Source organism: Polypterus senegalus, chromosome 4 (assembly GCF_016835505.1).
Source record: "Polypterus senegalus isolate Bchr_013 chromosome 4, ASM1683550v1, whole genome shotgun sequence".
NCBI classification, from domain to species: domain Eukaryota; kingdom Metazoa; phylum Chordata; class Cladistia; order Polypteriformes; family Polypteridae; genus Polypterus; species Polypterus senegalus.
Window position 1 is genome coordinate 43528783 of NC_053157.1, and position 16226 is coordinate 43545008.

Genomic DNA, 16226 nt, shown 5'->3' on the forward strand with positions numbered 1-16226 from the left:
CCTCTGCATGAGAACCACCTTTTTCCTGCTCAAACGTGCGCAGTTATTAATGTCTGGAAATCATTCGAGATTAAATCGCTTAGAGATCTGTACACAGACAATGTTTTTGCATCGTACAAACAATTACACTTCAAATTAGAAACTTTGTTAAACAGAACGTGCCCAATTTTCCACACCTCCTACCTGCCTCTATGCCGGAAAAAATATTGATCAGTCTTGAGGACTCTGACAGTATTGCCGTAATATATAAAACCATTTTACAGTCCCTCCCTTTCAAAGATCCAAAAGTACAGTGGGAAAAGGATCTCTCACACAACAGGAAAAGGAGTAAAGGTAGCAATGCACAGAATTCACTCAAACTCCATATGCACAAAGTATACAATTATTGAACTCAAAATTATATATTGAGCACATCTATCTCACTTAAAATTGTCCAAAATGTTTCCAGGGCAAGATCTAACCTGTGAACGTTGCAGTCAAGTTCTAGCCTCACTGGGCCAAATGTTTTGGGTATGCACCAAATTAACATCATTCTGGACCAAAATCTCTAAATGCCTTTCAGACAGCCTGGGAGTCACAATCCATCCTAACCCATTAACAGCTGTGTTTGGTTTACTTCCAGATGGGCTTAAAGTGGAGAAGGACAAAAAAAAACTGTAATTGCCTTTACTACACTGTTGGCACATAGGATTCTTCCAGTTGAGCAAGATAAGCCTAACTCTCCTATTTTAAGTTAGTGGGTAAATGATGTTGTATACTATTTGAAATTTCAAAAAATCAAATTCTCACTTATTGGATCTGTACAAACCTTTTTGAAAACCTGGCAGGATCTAATCAATAACATTATAGAATAAGCATTTAAATTGAGGAAGCAGATTCTCTTGTAAAACTTGACTTATTTGTATGGAATGTTATTTGATTTCAATAAAATCCAAACAAAGTAAAAATGAAAATGGCTATGGTATTTGCCCTCACATGCATATTAGGTTAGCTAACTGCTTCAAATTGGCCCTGTGAATGTTAGTATGTGCATGAACGTGTACTGCAGTGGGTTAGCACCCTTAAAGGTTTGATTGCTGCCTTGCACTAGTTGCTGTCAAGAGAGTCTCTGACTTTCCAATGAGTCTGAATTGAATTATGTGGGTTTGAAAATGTTATGCTAATATAATTTCTACCAAGGTCTAGCTGGCATATTAACATACAGTAGCTGAAAATCTTTGGTTTTTACTGCAGGTAGGTTACCAGTAGAAACAGAATTCATATTTTATCATTTCCACATGTTTAACTAGAAGCTGCTAACTTACTGTATATGCAGCAGGAACATTTATACAGTCATGCTCTGACTTATGGCTCCATTTGGGAACAAAGTGTAGAGGTCATTGCAATGGAGGCACTATGAGTCAGGTGAGGCCCAGTTGTTAGCACTGATGCTCAGTTCACATTTGGATGCTTTCCTAGCCCTCAGGAAAACTTAAAAGACCATTGCAGAATTATAATCCATTCAAAGCTAATTCAGTTTCTCCTTCTTCATTGACTTCAATGCATTTTGCAGAGTCTGCTGAAATTCTCAGACGTTTCCACATTTTAGATAGATACTTTATTAATCCCAAGGGGAAATTCACATAATCCAGTAGCAGTATACTGATACAAAGAAACAATATTAAATTAAATAGTTATAAAAATGAAAAGAATTTAAATAAAATTAATGTTAGCATTTACTCCCCCGGGTGGAATTGAAGAGTCGCATAGTGTGGGGGAGGAACGATCTCCTTAGTCTGTCAGTGGAGCAAGACAGTGACAAAAGTCTGTCACTGAAGCTACTCCTCTGCCTGGAAATGACACTGTTAAGTGGATGCAGTGGATTATTCATGATTGACAGGAGTTTGCTTAGTGCCCGTCGCTCTGCCACAGATGTAAAACTGTCCAACTTTACTCCTACAATAGAGCCTGCCTTCTTAACAAGTTTGTCCAGGCGTGAGGTGTCTTTCATCTTTATGCTGCCACTCCAGCACACCACCGCGTAGAAGAGGGCACTCGCCACAACCGTCTGGTAGAACATTTTTGCCAAACTCAAGGCAAAGCAAAGTCAGTGAGGCTTATTCATTACTAGTTACAAGCTGTCAAGCCACCAGGGTGCATACAGCTGCCCTGACCCCCGACACATAGAGGCAGGACATAGGTTCAAAACAACACCTGGGTTTATTTACAGTTTTTAAAGTGCACAAAACACCAACACCGAAACACACAGTAATGAATACTTTGGCCTCTACTCTGAACCAGTGGCATTTTAAAGTGCCCTTGCTGAAATTACAATGCCAAGGAGCAATATTTGGCGTAGAACCTAAAATATGAAAAAAACTGAAAACGCAGATTTTACATCGTGCCAAATTTCTTTTTTTTCATTTGGATGGAGTTATGCTTTTAAGATATCAGCAGAATAATAGAAGAAACAAGAGTCTTTCAGTACAGTAAATTGTATTTAAACAAATTTTGTAACACAGATGGGTAGAATTAACACTAAATAATGAATTCGCTAACAAATATAAGCATAATCTGTTAACACCACTTGTAGTTAGCATTGTTGTCTCATGGTTCAGCTCCAGCCCAGGTCACTGTTTATGTGGTGGGTTCCACATTCTCCCTATGTCCCCTAGTTTTTGTATCAGGTACATTATTTTGCTCCCATAACAATTAACTGTAATTTCTCTAAATGAATGTGTTAGAGCATATATGGGAGTTTATAAAACCCTAAAATGGGTTGGTTTACTGTCCAGGGTTCATTTATTCCTTGCATTTATTTCTGTGGGCATGTTCTGGCTTCTTGCATTGGAGAAATATGTGTTTGGAAGGTGTGGGAATAGACAATTTATATCTTTAGTCCAATATAATTTGTTTTTCTGGATTATATGACCACATTGGGCCATCCCCATTCCAAGGCTAGTTCTTTCTTTCTGCCCGTTTATACCCTCCAGTCACCATAAATGGAGTACATGATTTTTTTTTTCCCATATTGATAATTTTATTTGAAATTGTGTTGATATATTATTCAAGATTTTGCATATCTGTTTCCTGCAGCAAAGAAAAAGAGAAACTGGAATTACATCCCGGTAAAGCAGTTTATTACACCTGGACAAACCCAACTAAATCCAGAATATTAAAATGGAAATGTGGAAAAATAACAGGAGAATTGCACCCTGAACAAGTATGCAGATTTGTCATTCTCTATTAAATGCAATGTGACTTATATAAAGCAGCTGAATGGTTACTTGATAAATGAAAATTGTGAAGTCATATATTCAGTATGCTTGAATATTGAAGTTTGTCTAGCAATACTTAGTGACATATTCCAATAATAATTACCTTTTATTTAAACATACAGAGTAAATAGTTGAAATTTAATCTAAGAAAACAAATATATATTGCAAAGATATTCCTAGAGAAGTAATGAGAATGGAGCAATAAATAATTGATGAAACTAAAAATATATTTGTAATATTGCTTGGGCAATTCATTTAATGGTAAATTTCTGTCTCATGAAAGGTATGGTATTTTCTTGCAGGTTTCAATAATGCAGTCTTGGATAATTGAAGTGCAGATTGTAGCGACTTACTTAGCATAAAAATGCTGATCATTGGCCTCTAAATGTGTTTTGGTTATAAAAACAAATTAAAGTATTAAGCAAAATGTATACTTAAGAACACAGTAGGCTTAGTTTTTATGTTTAATCTCTGTTTTGATAGCTGAAACTTTAAGTCTTAAATTAATCTAAAACTTTTTTATTTCAAATTATGTCTGCTGTTTCATTTTCTATGAGATTTGTCCTAATTTGGTAATTTCCGTGTTCCTGAATTTGTTGAATCTTATGTGGTAATTCCTACTGGTTTTCAGTACTTTTCTATTTGTATATTTAATACTGGAAAAATGCCAAAGAAGGTTTTCCACTCACCTGAAAGTATTTCATAACTACCAAACTAACATAAAATTATAATTTACATTTCTCTATTTTGTAGGATAATTTCTTGGAACAAAGCAATATTTATCTTGCATCATTTTATGAAGGACTTCAGCGGGTTGCATTGTTCACAGAAGATATTCAAATATACAGACTTATCTGTGACAGTGAAAAAGCACAACTTGCTGAACTAGATGTTGTAATATCATTACAAAATATAGGAATTTCTTTAGTTAATAACAATTACAAGCAAGAAGTCTCTTTCATTGGCATAACAAGGTAATCATTGCTACTTAGAGATATTAACTTTGTTATCACATACATTTTGTTCTAACTTTACACCCTATTCTTCCCTTCCAGTTGTTGTATATTTTGAATGCATATATTGTTGCTGAACTAACTTGGGTTTTCTTCAGGTACTTTCATTTCCTATTTGCTATCCAGCTGTGTTTGAGGATAAAAAACACTTGTAAACTGAACCGACCCAACATAAAAGGGACCAGAATTGATCATTAATATTCTTTAAAATGAACTAGAGCCATTTGCAAAATTAGGTCTTATCCTGTACCCTATGCTCGCTACAAACTGCGATAGAGAATCAGGTTGCAGAAATAAAACAATAGAAAGTTGTAGTGTATTTTGGCTCTATCTTTGAATAAATCATATATAGTTACAGCAGTATCAGAAGACCAGTACAGATTGAGTATCCCTAATCTGATATGCCATCGGACCAGAAGTATTTCAAATTTCAGATGTTTTCAGATGTTTTAATATTTGCACATACATAATGAGATATCTTTGGGACACCCTTGATCAAGTAAGTAAATGCAGCAACACCACCCAAATGATGAACATTATAATTCATATCACCGATCCATTATTATAGTGTGCATTGACGTACTGTAACTCCAACGTGATAAATATGATGTACAGACTATTTTCCTTTTAAGAAGGCCAATTCTGCATATTTGCACTGAAGAGCTTTTATTGACTACATGTTTTCACTTCTTAGGGAACTGGCCATCTGGTTAGGAATATCTCAGCCAAGCTTCACTCATTCATGTCACTGGAAGATATTAACCCGCCAACGAGGCACTACATTCAGTTTTCGTATGATGCTGGTGCACATACATATAACCTAACGTGTTTTTGCCAGTGGAAAAAAATTGCCAACATAAAAAGAAAATTTTCAGAAATGTTGGGTTTTCCTAACATAACAGGAGAAATTTACTGAGATGTTATTGCAATAAGGGAATCTGTTGAGAATGAAGCTGCTTTTGTTAACCATAAGCAGTGAAATTCCTTTGATGTATAAGTCATCTGTGATGCTAAGATGAGACTGAGAAATGTTATCACTCAGTGGCTAAAGTCAGCCCATTATTCTTTTATTTTGAGGCAAAGTAACTTTGGCGGATGTAATGGTAATGTACATGGTGGTTAGAGACTTGGTAAGGTAGCAAGCTGAACCTTCAGTTTTTCAAATTGCCTATATGATTCATTGTAACAGCAATCATCTCGTTACTTGTGCCAGGTAATAGTGGCTGATACTGGCACTTTTCGCCTTACACCCAGAAAGCAAAAGAGAAATGCTACATACAGTCTGTTTTCTCTCAAAGCTGTGTGGCTACACATCCGCACAGGACCTTTGAACTGCCTCCAAGGTGTTATCATCTCATGTCACATGGGACAAAGCTTGTTGACTGTGTTACCTTGCTTAACAACACTCAGAGCTTCACAGGGTACCCTTCAGTATTTGATCATATGTCAACCTCTCATGCAGCTTGATGCTTTGTGGGACCACCTTTCCCCTGCAGCACACCACCAACACCCTCCTACCTTGGGATCATAGATCATATTGGTAGTGCTTTGCAGAGCTCTAAGCTGCCATGTTTGATGTAATAAATCCATTATGAATTTGTGCATAGTTTATTCTCATCCTCTTTTTGGACTATGTACAGTGCATCCGGAAAGTATTAACAGCGCATCACTTTTTCCACATTTTATCTTACAGCCTTATTCCAAAATAGATTACATTCATTTTTTTTCCTCAGAATTCTACACATAACACCCCATAATGACAATGTGAAAAATTTTGCAAATTTATTAAAAATAAAAAAACTGAGAAATCACATGTACATAAGTATTCATGGCCTTTGCCATGAAGCTCAAAATTGAGCTCAGGTGCATCCTGTTTCCCCTGATCATCCTTGAGATGTTTCTGCAGTTTAATTGGAGTCCACCTGTGGTAAATTCAGTTGATTGGACATGATTTGGAAAGGCACACACCTGTCTATATAAGGTCCCACAGTTCACATTTCATGTCAGAGCACTGACCAAGCATGAAGTCAAAGGAATTGTCTGTAGACCTCTGAGACAGGATTGTCTTGAATCACAAATCTGGGGAAGGTTACAGAAAAATTTCTGCTGCTTTGAAGGTTCCAATGAGCACAGTGGCCTCCATCATCTGTAAGTGGAAGAAGTTCGAAAGCACCAGGACTCTAACTAGAGCTGGCCGGCCATCTAAACTGAGTGATCAGGGGAGAAGGGCCTTAGTCAGGGAGGTGACCAAGAACCCGATGGTCACTCTGTCGGAGCTCCAGAGGTCCTCTGTGGAGAGAGGAGAACCTTCCAGAAGGACAACTATCTCTGCAGTAATCCACCAATCAGGCCTGTATGGTAGAGTGGCCAGACAGAAGCCACTCCTTAGTAAAAGGCACATGGCAGCCTGCCTGGAGTTTGCCAAAAGGCACCTGAAGGACTCTCAGACCATGAGAAATAAAATTCTCTGGTCTGATGAGACAAAGATTGAACTCTTTGGTGTGAATGCCAGGCGTCACGTTTGGAGGAAACCAGGCACCGCTCATCACCAGGTCAATACCTTCCCTACAGTAAAGCATGGTGGTGGCAGCATCATGCTGTGGGGATGTTTTTCAGCGGCAGGAACTGGAAGACTAGTCAGGATAAAGGGAAAGATGACTGCAGCAATGTACAGAGACATCCTGGATGAAAACCTGCTCCAGAGCGCTCTTGACCTCAGACTGTGGCGACGGTTCATCTTTCAGCAGAACAACGACCCTAAGCACACAGCCCAGATATCAAAGGAGTGGCTTCAGGACAACTCTGTGAATGTCCTTGAGTGGCCCAGCCAGAGCCCAGACTTGAATCCAATTGAACATCTCTGTAGAGATCTTAAAATGGCTGTGTACCGACGCTTAACATCCAACCTGATGGAGCTTGAGAGGAGCTGCAAAGAGGAATGGGCGAAACCGGCCAAGGATAGGTGTGCCAAGCTTGTGGCATCATATTCAAAAAGACTTGAGGCTGTAATTGTTGCCAAAGGTGCATCGACAAAGTATTGAGCCTGATTGGTGGATTGCTGCAGAGATGGTTGTTCTTCTGGAAGGTTCTCTTATCTCCACAGAGGACCTCTGGAGCTCTGACAGAGTGACCATCGGGTTCTTGGTCACCTCCCTAACTAAGGCCCTTCTCCCCCGATTGCTCAGTTTAGATGGCCGGCCAGCTCTAGGAAGAGTCCTGGTGGTTTCGAACTTCTTCCACTTACGGATGATGGAGGCCACTGTGCTCACTGGGACCTTCAAAGCAGCAGACATTTTTCTGTAACCTTCCCCAGATTTGTACATCGAGACAATCCTGTCTTGGAGGTCTACAGACAATTCAATTGACTTCATGCTTGGTTTGTGCTCTAACATGAACTGTCAACTGTGACACCTTATATAGACAGGTGTGTGCCTTTCCAAATCATGTCCAATCAACTGAATTTACCACAGGTGGACTCCAATTAAGCTGCAGAAACATCTCAAGGATGATCAGGGGAAACAGGATGCACCTGAGCTCAATTTTGAGCTTCATGGCAGAGGCTGTGAATACTTATGTACATTTGATTTCTCAGTTTTTTTTATTTTTAATAAATTTGCAAAAACCTCAAGTAAACTTTTTTCACATTGTCATTATGGGGTGTTGTGTGTAGAATTCTGAGGAAAAAATTGAATTTAATTAATTTTGGAATAAGGCTGTAACATAACAAAATGTGGAAAAAGTGATGCACTGTAAATTTTCATGCTTGAATCCATGCTTGAGCCCCCTAGTGTGGAATTTTCAACCTGAGACGTCATTTCAGATTTTGGGATCTCGAATTAGCGATACTCATCCTGTATACAACAGCCCTCCTTCTCCACCCTGACATATTAAACATGAATATATTAGCCTTCCAATTATTTTTGAAGTAAACATTTTTTTTTCCAATCATTTTAAGTTTAACGTAATTTTTTGTTTAGATTCACATTGTAAATGTCTTGTTCATGGCATATAGAGTCCTCTGTCGCATGGCTTTTTGTATTGTGTTAGCCCATAGATTTCCAGCAGCCCATATCATCCAGGAGACCTTAAATCATGACACATTACATGCTGCTGCTATGCATTACTGTTGTATGATCAAAAATAGGGTCTGGTTCTGTGTCTATTTTGGGTCTATTACCTTTGATGCCATGGATTCTCTGTAGCTCTGACATGTAGTTCCATGGCCTGGAGGAAAGAAAAGTGAAAAAATTGATACAACACAATAACAGGCAGAAATAGCATGGCAGTTAGTTGTAAACATTAGCACAAATTTTTATTAGTATGATATTTAAATAAAATGTATTTTTCAGTATGAAATTGCTATGCTAGAAGCACTAATAGAGCTATATAATGTACTGGTTTAATTGCTGATGGTGTGTATTTTATATGCTGCATTAGTTTTCTCTGGGTGGGTGTGGGTGTTTCTTCCGCCCAAATATCAGTCTCTTGTAGCAATGAGGCAGCAATGCTAAAAACTTTCACATTATATTTTCATAATATCAATATGCCTTCTTTTTGTAATTTTTGCAAATAGTTTTTTTATGCAGTACCTGCTTCTAGGTTTTTATGCAGTTTTGGTTTTTTTTGTATTAATATGTAATTGTGTGAAGAAAGAGTGTCTTATTTTCTTTAAGCATTTTAAGCAACTCATTTTAAAATTGTGGCACTTTTTCTTTAATATTAAGAATTGTTTTCTTACTTTACAAATTGTGCTGTTTTTTTGTAATGTGAAGTTTTGTTCAAAACGTTTGATAGTGTGATGCAGCACTCCCCATATATATTTCTGATAAAAACACAAAAATTCTGCTCCACAATATTTATGTAGATGCTTTAATTATTTTGTAGTTTTATGAATTCAATTGTTGTTTAATCTGTAGTACCTATTTGGTGTGTAATCTGCCATTGAATCTGACAAGCTAGCTAAAGCACAGTAGTTAATAAACATGTTCTAAAACAATATCCATAGATTGAACCTCACTATAAATGTCAGTGGCAGTCCTCAAATACAGATGTGTTTTAAAGGATAATTATGTCTGTTGTTGGAGCTTCTTCTGTGGTGTTTCTTTTTGTTTTGTTGTTTCATTCTACTTTAAAATACAATGCCTTCTTTTTTATTTTATTTTATTTTAAAGACTCATATTGTGACCTTGAAAATATGCCTGTCGTATAATAAAGAAGATAAAACAGTTTTTATGCATTATGCAAATAGTTGCAGTACATAAGATGCATGGCATATTATATATATATAATCACAACCCGAATTCAAAAAAATAGAATATAGAACAGTAGAACATAGAAAACATATCAAATGTTTAAAATAAGAAAATGTACCATTTTATGAAAAGAAATAGGTCGTTTTGAATTTGATGGCAGCAACATGTCTCTCTTTTAACAGTCCGTAAACGTCTAGGAACTGAGGAGACCAGTTGCTGGACTTTTGGGAGAGAAATGTTGTCCCCTTCTTGTCTGATACAGGGTTCTAGCTGCTTAACAGTCCTGGGTCTTTTTTGTCATATTTTCTGTTTCATGATGTGCAAAAATGTTTTCAATTGGTGAAAGGTCTGGACTGCAGGCAGGCCAGTTCAGCACCCGGGCTTTTCTTTTTTGAAGTCATGCTGTTGTAATAGATGCAGTATGCATTTTAGCATCGTCTTGCTGAAATTTACAAGGTTTTCCTTGGGGGAAAAAAAAAAGTTGTCTGGGTGGGAGCATATGTTGCTCTAAAACTTGTATATATGTTTCAGCCCTGATAGTGCCTTTCCAGATGTGCAAGCTGACAATTCCATAAGCACTAATGCACCCCCATACCACCAGAGACACAGGCTTTTGAAGGACGTCCGAAGGACGTGGTGTCAATGTTTTCCAAAATGAGTTTGAAATTTTGATTCGTCTGACCACAAAACAGTTCTCCACTTTGCCTTCATTCATTTTAAATGAGCTTTGGCCAAGTGAAGACAGCGTTGTTTCAGGATTATGTTCACATTTGGCTTCTTCTTTGCATGATAGAGCTTTAACCTGCATTTGTGAATGGCACGGCGAAATGTGTTCACAGACAATGATTTCTAGAAGTCCTCCTGAGCCCATGCAGTGATTTCCATGACAGAGTCATACCTGTTTTCAGTGCAGTATTAATATTCAGCCTTATCCCTTCAGCACAGAGATTTTTCCAGATTCTCAGAATCTTTTGATGATATAATGTACTGTAGATGATGAGATATTCAAAGTCTTTGCAGTTTTAATGTTGCAGAATATTATTCTGCAATAGTTCCAAAATTTGTAGATGCAATTTTTTGCAGAACCTCTGCTTATCATTACTTCTGAGAGACTCTGTCTCTCCAAGATGCTCTTTTTATTCCAAATCATGTTACTGACCTATTGCCAATTAACCTAATTCGTTACAGAAGGTTCCTCCATCTGTTCCTTTTTAGTACCACTTCCAGCCTTTTATTGCCTCTGCCCCAACTTTTTTGAGACGTGTTGCTGCCATCAAATTCAAAATGAGATAATGTTTTTCATTAAATAGTAAAATGTCTCACTTTCAACATTTGATATGTTCTCTATGTTCTATTGTGAATAAAATATGGGTTTATGAGATTGGCAAATCATATACACATACCAGGGGCTGAAATCCATAGAAAGATTTCTGCACAATATGGAGAAAATGTTTTTTGATGGCAAAGTGTTTGCGAATGGATTGAATTCTTCAAAAATAATTAAACAAGTGTTAAGCACGAAGAAGAAACAGGACAACCGTCCAAGTCCATTATAGATGACAGTGTTGAGCAAGCCTGTACCATGATTCTGACAAACCAGCTAGGATCTTGACTTCTGGCATACCTTCAGCCCATAAAAAGTAGATCACTGATCACTGCCCTTAGGAGAATGGAGTGGCCAAGTTTACTCCTAGAAAACAACAAGATGACCAATTAAGGTTAAAACTTTACTACTGTGACCACAGACACACCAGATTTAAACATGTAGGAGGGGAAAAGCTGTATAGCCACCCTAAACAAAAGTATGTCAAAAGTGAAGATCATTTTTAGCTTACCATTGTAGGTTCTTGCCAAAGGATATTACTGACTACACTAACTTAGGAATACATGAAGTTATTAATCCAAAAAGCCAATGAATGTCCAATGAATGTAATCTTACATAGACAAAAGCATTTTCTCTTTTTTTTATACTGTATTATTACATAACAATAGAATCCATTACTTGACAGCTCGGACATTGTGTGGGAAACCAAACCAAAGCCAAAATCAAGATGGAAACCTATGAGCATCAAGCACTCAGAATTACTTGAAGGAGAATTTAGGCGATATATAGAGTCTGGTCCTGTGAGTGATTCAATTATTGATCTTGCTCCAGATTTCCAGGTTAGTATAAATGTTTACTTTTTTTTTTTTTTTTTCTCCCCCTTTAATAACAACATTTCTTTTTTTTTTTCTTTTGGTTTTTTTTTTTAATCATAGGTATGTTTGACCCCTACTGGCTCAGAAATGAAAATGTTTCTCCCCAATGAAGCTCCAATCAGAAGGAACTTCTTGCCAGCTTTAAAAGTGGAGTACAGTGTTTCGGCACGGCAGAAGTCCTACAGAATTCAGCTTTATAGGATACAGGTAGGTATTTCTATGCCTGTGGTGGTAATGTATATTGTTAGGAAATACCTCTTTGAAAGCATCTTAACCTAAAACATAGTATCCTGGTTCATTCATCTTGAAGGAATATGTGGGTCCTTGCTTTTCCACTTTGTTATATTCAAAAAGTAAAAACAACAAACATCCTAAATTAAAAAGATAAACAAAGTACAGTAAATGATAATGTCTTTGTGGTGTAAAAATACTACTTATTTTACATATGTAAATCATGAAATTGTTTGTATACTACTGAAATATTAATGACAGGTATACATGCACACGTTCATTGCTATATGGTTCAAACTGTGTATTTGTAGTTGCAGAACAGATTCTTAACCCAAAACATTTTCATTTATTTTTGAATTCACAGATCCAAAATCAGCTTCCTGGAGCTATCTTTCCTTTTGTATTTTTTCCTGTAAAACCTCCAAAGTCTGTCACAATGGATTCAGGTTAGTAAAAACTACAGTGACTGACCAGTAAGATTCTTATCCAAGATGATCATGTTTGCAAAAATTAATAATTTGAACTTAATTTAGTTTTTAGTATCATGATAGAGCTATTTATGGTCATACATTAAATTGTCTGATGTATTTTTCTGTAAATACTGGTAAAGATTATAAGAAAATGTACAGTTTTTCCAGGCTTGTCCCTTTTTATGAGTGTTTTTTTCCTTAAAGCCTTATAGATCAATAAGAGAACTAAACTAAAACTGCTACTCTTTTGTTTTATTTAAAATGGAATTAGGCAATTGCTGAGCTCCATTCAAGCTAACAAGGTTCAACAAGTATTATTTGTTTCAATGTGTAGGCATGTTATCCGTATTTCTTATTTTAGACAGAAGGCGTCGCTGAAGTGCAAAAATGAAAGGATTGTCAAAGATCACAATAGGAAAGACTCAAAGATATAATACTGACATCATAGAAATGCCTTATTATACCTGAGGGTTATTTTCATTAAAAGTAAGTGCAGATGGATGTTCCAGCACATTATCTTGGAAGTTACAAAGCTTAAGAAAAGAGCTTAAGAGAGCAATGCATCTAGAGTAGCTGTTCCCTTTTGTTAAACTTTAATTAAAACTTTATACAGAATTTCTTCTGTATCTCAGAAGTAAATGCTGTCATTGTATTTGAGATCATTACGTAAAAGTAAGATCTTTCTGTTGTGCAGTACTGTACAAAAGTCTTAGACTTGTACAAAATTCTTGTATTGTGAAGATGGTTTCAAAAAAAATGAAACAAAACATTTCTAAATAATAAAAATTTACTATAAAGAGCAGTAAACAGTAAAAATCAAATCAATACTTGGTGTGAACAACCTTTGCTTTTAAATCTGCATCGCTTCCTTTGTGTATACTGTTAACGCAATTTTACAAAAATAAAATCGGCTAGTATTTTTTTCCCAAACAACTTAAGAAAATTGCCACAGTTCTGCAGAGTTTGGCAGTCTCTCTCACTTTTGGTAATCCCTTTTACATAAATCCTTGTATTTCATTTTTCCTGAAGAAAGTTCTTTTGACCTAGGCCACATGTTTGGGGTCATTGTCCTTCTGCAGAATGAAGTTGCCTCCATGATGGTACTGCAATCTGCTTGTAGTTCTCAGCATTGAGGATTCTGACATCAACAACTTGTCTCAGTTTGCAGAAAGCCTATAACTACAAGTTAACTTTGCCGTGTTTCTCTGTGTGCTGCAGATGCTCATCCACACAGAGATCTCCGGCTCTTTTATGGACAAACAATCTCTTGTTTGAGACAAAAATTTAATGGCACTGATAAATAATTAAATAATGGTGACAATAGATACATAAACAATGCAAATAAAGTCGTTTTACAAATTTTCATTTAAATCACAGTCACAAAAGGCACCCACAGATGATAAAGTATACAATTAAATGACGTTTCCTAACTTGTTGTATATATGTAAGAAGACAGGATATAGTTGTTTCCTTTGCATTATGTGACATTTTTTTAAAGAGGGTAAAGTTGCTGTAATGTTTTTGCCTTGAGGCCAAGTAACATTATGTTATTCCCCATTGTTAGATAAATGAATCAAAATTGAAATGAGTTTAATAAGGAAGGTATCACTTTTAAGGACTGCACTTAACTAAAACACCTCATATTTCTCAGAGATTCCAAGACTTACATGACATGTGTAAAAACAAAGTAATGGTGATTTTTATAGCAATTTGATGTAAAGAAAGCCAGGGTATGAAAAGGGACACAAAGCAAAAGAAACTAAATACCATAGACAACTCGGTCACAGTATTCTTCCCTTAAAAATTAAATTTGATAAATTAATTTATTTTGCCTCAAATTTCGATGCCTCAGATTATGGATTATTTTTTTGGGTGATCAATATTACTATGTGGCCCACCCACTAATTTCAGGGGTAGGGGAAATACTGTTATTTCACATATGGAAGTCATTGTGTATTTGGACTTTCAGAGATCTTTATATAGAGAAAATATTTGCTGTCTTTTGTCAAAGTTTTCTCAGTTATAGAGTTCCTTTAATGCATCATATTTCTAGATTTAAGTCATAGACTTTGTTAAAAGGATTCAGCCTAACTCCCCTAATCTTCCATCAGCATGCATGGTTAGACTTTATCAATTGATATCACTGTATGCACCTCCAGATGGTCTTAACACTTGGAAAGACACCTCTCTAATATTCAGTGACACTAGGCAAAAATTCCTTCTAGTAAAACCCCAGCCACATACTCCTACCCCCAATGCCTGATCTCAGGTGTAATGGAATAGTATTTTAATGTTCCCTTTAAGCATGTCACAAGTGTACAGAGCCTATTCTTTTGCCAATGTGGATTTGTACTTTTCCAAAATTATCTTGCCTATTATTTCCTTTGTCAACTGTGTGAAGCACCCCAAGTGTTTAATAAGCTGAGTTTGGGTATCAGAAGCATTTTTGTTCTAATTTTAATATTTATGCTTTTTTGCTGCACACAGAACCCAAGCCTTTGGCAGATGTCAGTATAGTAACTCGTTCTGCTGGACACTCTAACATATCTCGTATAAAGTAAGTTGACAATATATAAAAATAACTTACAGATATAAGGTACTGTACATTTAGCTTTTGTAAAATCTCATTTGAATTTTCTTGCTTTTTGTATTTCACTTAATTTTTGATCACAAGTTGAGAGTGTAATAATATAGCCTAGCTAATGCTTCTTACATTGCAGGAATTTGTACTTTAAACTGTAACTCCAGTAACTCCTGTAACTTCAGCTGGGTTAAGAACAATTCTCTCAGTGACTTACATTTTATAACTTATTAATGTGTAAGCAGATCCAGAAAATATTTTAATCTAACCCATTATTAAGAAGTAGTAATATAGTAATATTGTTTAACATTTGTCAATTATCATTGATTAGGTATTTTAAGGTTTTAATTCAGGAGATGGACTTCAAGATGGACATGGGTTTCTTATATGCTCTTACTGAGATTTTTACTCAAGCAAATCAAGAAGCAATGTCCTCAGGACTAGAGGTAGGAGGCAGAAATTATAGCAATTTAGTATAAATAGGTCCATGTGATGTACTGTATTAAGTAAACAGTTTATTTTCAAAAATATGTTAATTAAATGTGGAAAACATTTGTAGTGTTTTCATTAGTGTTTAAATACAGTGCAGTAAAAATACAGTGCAACAGATATGTGTCTTTGTTACAGTAAATACAGTGTTATACTGTAGTTCCCAGTGCTGCCAGAATAGACTTTGCCCCCCCATGACCTTAAATTAAATTAAATGTGGTTATGAAAATGCCATGTTGATTAAATTGGTTCTGGGGCAGTAACTATGACTAAATCTACAAGGTGATGTTAGAAGACAAGGAACACAAATGTGTGTTTTAGTGTTTAAATTTAATTAAAGACATACTGGCAGAAAATCACTTTCATTTTGCCTTATTTTTCGGAAGTGCTCAAATAAATGTCTTTTCTTAGCCTTCATTGTGTATGTCCGCAGTGGCGGGCCATTGCTAGTTTTAAAGAAAAGCTGGTTATAGACTTCTTTTTGCCCAAAGATAATTTTCATGAACATTATTTTCTGAAACAATGATTATTAATCTAATTCCGGTGTCTTTTTGCAGTGGTAATTGGCCTTAAAAGACTTTTTAATGTCATATTTAAAATTCAGCTGATTACATACTTTCCCGTTTGTTTTGTGAGTACTGGTTTTTGCTACCCTTACTTATCCTGGGCATCATTTCACATGATTGTGAAAATCTTCTTTTCACATTATTTGCAAAAAATACGAAAAAAAGCTG

At 36.0% G+C, this 16226-nt stretch overlaps 1 protein-coding gene across 3 annotated transcripts in view; it reads left to right on the top strand.

Moving 5' to 3' along the window:
* Positions 1 to 16226, top strand: part of vps13a (vacuolar protein sorting 13 homolog A) — a 268114-nt gene that overhangs the window by 216127 nt on the left and 35761 nt on the right. For all 3 annotated transcript variants that reach the window (XM_039750560.1, XM_039750562.1, XM_039750561.1), the window contains exons 53-59: positions 3076 to 3202; positions 4011 to 4231; positions 11532 to 11685; positions 11782 to 11928; positions 12317 to 12398; positions 14910 to 14979; positions 15335 to 15449. In XM_039750560.1, the coding sequence (XP_039606494.1) occupies positions 3076 to 3202; positions 4011 to 4231; positions 11532 to 11685; positions 11782 to 11928; positions 12317 to 12398; positions 14910 to 14979; positions 15335 to 15449 (916 nt within the window). The remainder of the gene's footprint in view (positions 1 to 3075; positions 3203 to 4010; positions 4232 to 11531; positions 11686 to 11781; positions 11929 to 12316; positions 12399 to 14909; positions 14980 to 15334; positions 15450 to 16226) is intronic.